This window comes from Penaeus monodon, chromosome 42 (genome assembly GCF_015228065.2).
Source record: "Penaeus monodon isolate SGIC_2016 chromosome 42, NSTDA_Pmon_1, whole genome shotgun sequence".
NCBI classification, from domain to species: Eukaryota; Metazoa; Arthropoda; class Malacostraca; order Decapoda; family Penaeidae; genus Penaeus; species Penaeus monodon.
Window position 1 is genome coordinate 28,661,114 of NC_051427.1, and position 2,500 is coordinate 28,663,613.

Genomic DNA, 2,500 nt, shown 5'->3' on the forward strand with positions numbered 1-2,500 from the left:
TACCCCCTAGCCCCACCCCTCCCCCCACACCGACCCCCTTCCCCTTCCCCTCGGACCCCCTCCCCCCCATCACCCATCTATCACCCGCGCATGCCTCGTCCGACAGCTACATCCGAGCTCACGTTATGCCGGTCCGGACTGCATGACTCGTAACTCCAGTTCTGTCATGAACACCTGACATGCACGCGGTTAAGCAGCCATAAGAGGGAAAAAAAAAAAAAAACATACGCACACGCGCCTGTACGCAAGCACGCACGCACGCACGCACCCACGTCCGACCGCCGCACGCGCCATAACCTGTAGACCCAACCACACGTACTAATGCACGTGCAAACATTAGACATAAACAGATTTAAAAAGACACAGCATATAAAGGCAACAGCAATATTTCCCCGCCTGGAAGAATGTGCAACGCTGGGCCATAACATCATGCTGCGAGATTCATACACATTGCAGGGATGCAACAACCGGTATGGGTTAATGAAACAATGAATATAAAAAAGTCAAGAAAGAAAAAAGAGAAACACTTATTACGCAAATAAAAACACAAATCAACCTAGTGATTGCATAGCATCGCTGCCCTGAAAACACGCCATATAGGAAAAAAAAACAGAAAACAAACACATCCATATACAAACCAAAAATGAACCGTAACATTGACCATACCATAAAAAACAATCAAAAATCATATATATACACACCTTCTCCGAGCACAACCACATACAAATAAACAATAAAAAAACACATAAACAGCATCATGGCAACATTTATCCTACCTAGCAAAACACGGATTTTTTTTTTCTTTTTTTTTTTTGCAACAGACACTATACCTTGCAACAGCCATATTGAACACATACAGTAGTGGAAAATGTAAGGATAAAAAACCATGCAACCTCCTCTAACCAATGCAACAAAATGAAGCAAGAGAACCAGCGGTTAACATATGCATTGGGACATCATATATATAGTCGGTTTATTTATTTATTTTCTTAAGACATGGATAAGTAAATGAATAAATAAATAATATAAATTAACCCATCATATATATTTTTTCTGAAACTGTTAAATAAAATAAAATAAAAAAATCTCTCGGGGAATTGGGGGGGGGGGGGTTAATGAAAGAATCCAATTAGTTCATTAGTATTATTAAAAGGTTAAAAAAAATCAACAAGAAAAAAATAAATATAAATAAAAAGAGTAAATTTCTTTTAAATTATTATTATTATTATTATTATTATTATTATTATTATTATTATTATTATTATTATTATCAAATATTAATATTAATCATAACCCAGCAACGTGCAAATGACTGACCAAAATTCCACATTATTTTTTCTCTTTCAAAATTTCCTCCTCAAGAGCGTTACCCCCGAAAAAAGGAGAGACAAATATATATATATAGTAAATGAAGATTTCTGTAATGTACTTCAAAACAGAAAAAGTACTTACAGGTGGTTATTCGGCCTTCGACTATAAAGAAATAAACATTAGTGCAGTGAATATAATTTTCTTTTTTCAATTTATTTTTTTCATTTTTTTTTTTTTTAATTGCATGATTCTGTTATTGCATGATCTTTATATATTTTCCACCACTGTATCCACGTCATTAAGGACATTCATTATAGATCATAATCATGTAACAGATTTATCTATCTAACTCTATATGTATAAATATATTCCAACATATATTACACAAACACAACTGCTAGAGCTTTTGACGCCACAAAGGGTGGGGAGGGCAAGGGAGACGAAGGGAGGGGGAAAGGAGGAGAGGGGAAAGGAGAGGGGAAAGGAAGGGGAAAGAAGGAGAGGAGAAAGGAAGGGAGGGGAAAGAAAGGAGGGAGAACAGAAGGAAGGGGAATGGAAGGAGGGAGAAGAAAAGGGGAATGGAAGTGAGGGTAAAGAAAGGGAGGGGAAAGGAGAGGAGGAGAAATGAAGGGAAGGGAAAAGAAGGGATGGGAGAGGTGGAGAAAGATGAGAAAAGGGGAGGAGAGGAGAGGAGAGAGGAAGGGATGGGAGACAAGTGAGGGGGGAAGAGAGCCAAGAGGAGAGACTGAGAAGTAGAGAAAGGAGGGGAAGGGGGGGAAGGGGAGACAGGGAAAGGAGCAGAGGAAGATGTCGAAGCTACAAAGAAGGTGAAACTTGGTAGTGAATATGACAATCACAGTCATTAATCGTGAAAGAAGAGGTACGTCTGCAACACAAAAAGGCCTTGCTCCTTTTAAAACGATGTTGAAGAGACATAGCTGTGCTGCCGGGGGATGGAAGTGAGGGATGGAAGTGAGGGAAGGAGGGAGGGAAGGAAGGAGAAAAGGAAGCAAAAGGCAAGGGAGAAAGGAAGGAAAGGGAGAGCCTAAACCAAAGGGTTAGTGCCACGTTTTTAGGCGGGGGGAGGGGAGAGGGAACAGGGGAGAGGGGAGAGGGGAGAGGGGAGAGAGGAGAGGGGAGAGGGGGCGTTAGTCAGAATGACGATGACAATATCGTTAATACATAAAAA

General features: G+C 40.3%; 1 protein-coding gene across 15 annotated transcripts in view; it reads right to left on the reverse strand.

Moving 5' to 3' along the window:
- LOC119598905 (aryl hydrocarbon receptor nuclear translocator homolog) overlaps nucleotides 1–2,500 on the reverse strand; it is a 167,821-nt gene that overhangs the window by 66,596 nt on the left and 98,725 nt on the right. For 11 of the 15 annotated variants that reach the window (XM_037948609.1, XM_037948613.1, XM_037948608.1 and 8 more), the window contains one exon: nucleotides 1,453–1,473. The exons of the other annotated variants lie outside the window; for them this stretch is intronic. In XM_037948609.1, the coding sequence (XP_037804537.1) occupies nucleotides 1,453–1,473 (21 nt within the window). The remainder of the gene's footprint in view (nucleotides 1–1,452; nucleotides 1,474–2,500) is intronic. 15 annotated transcript variants of the gene reach the window in all.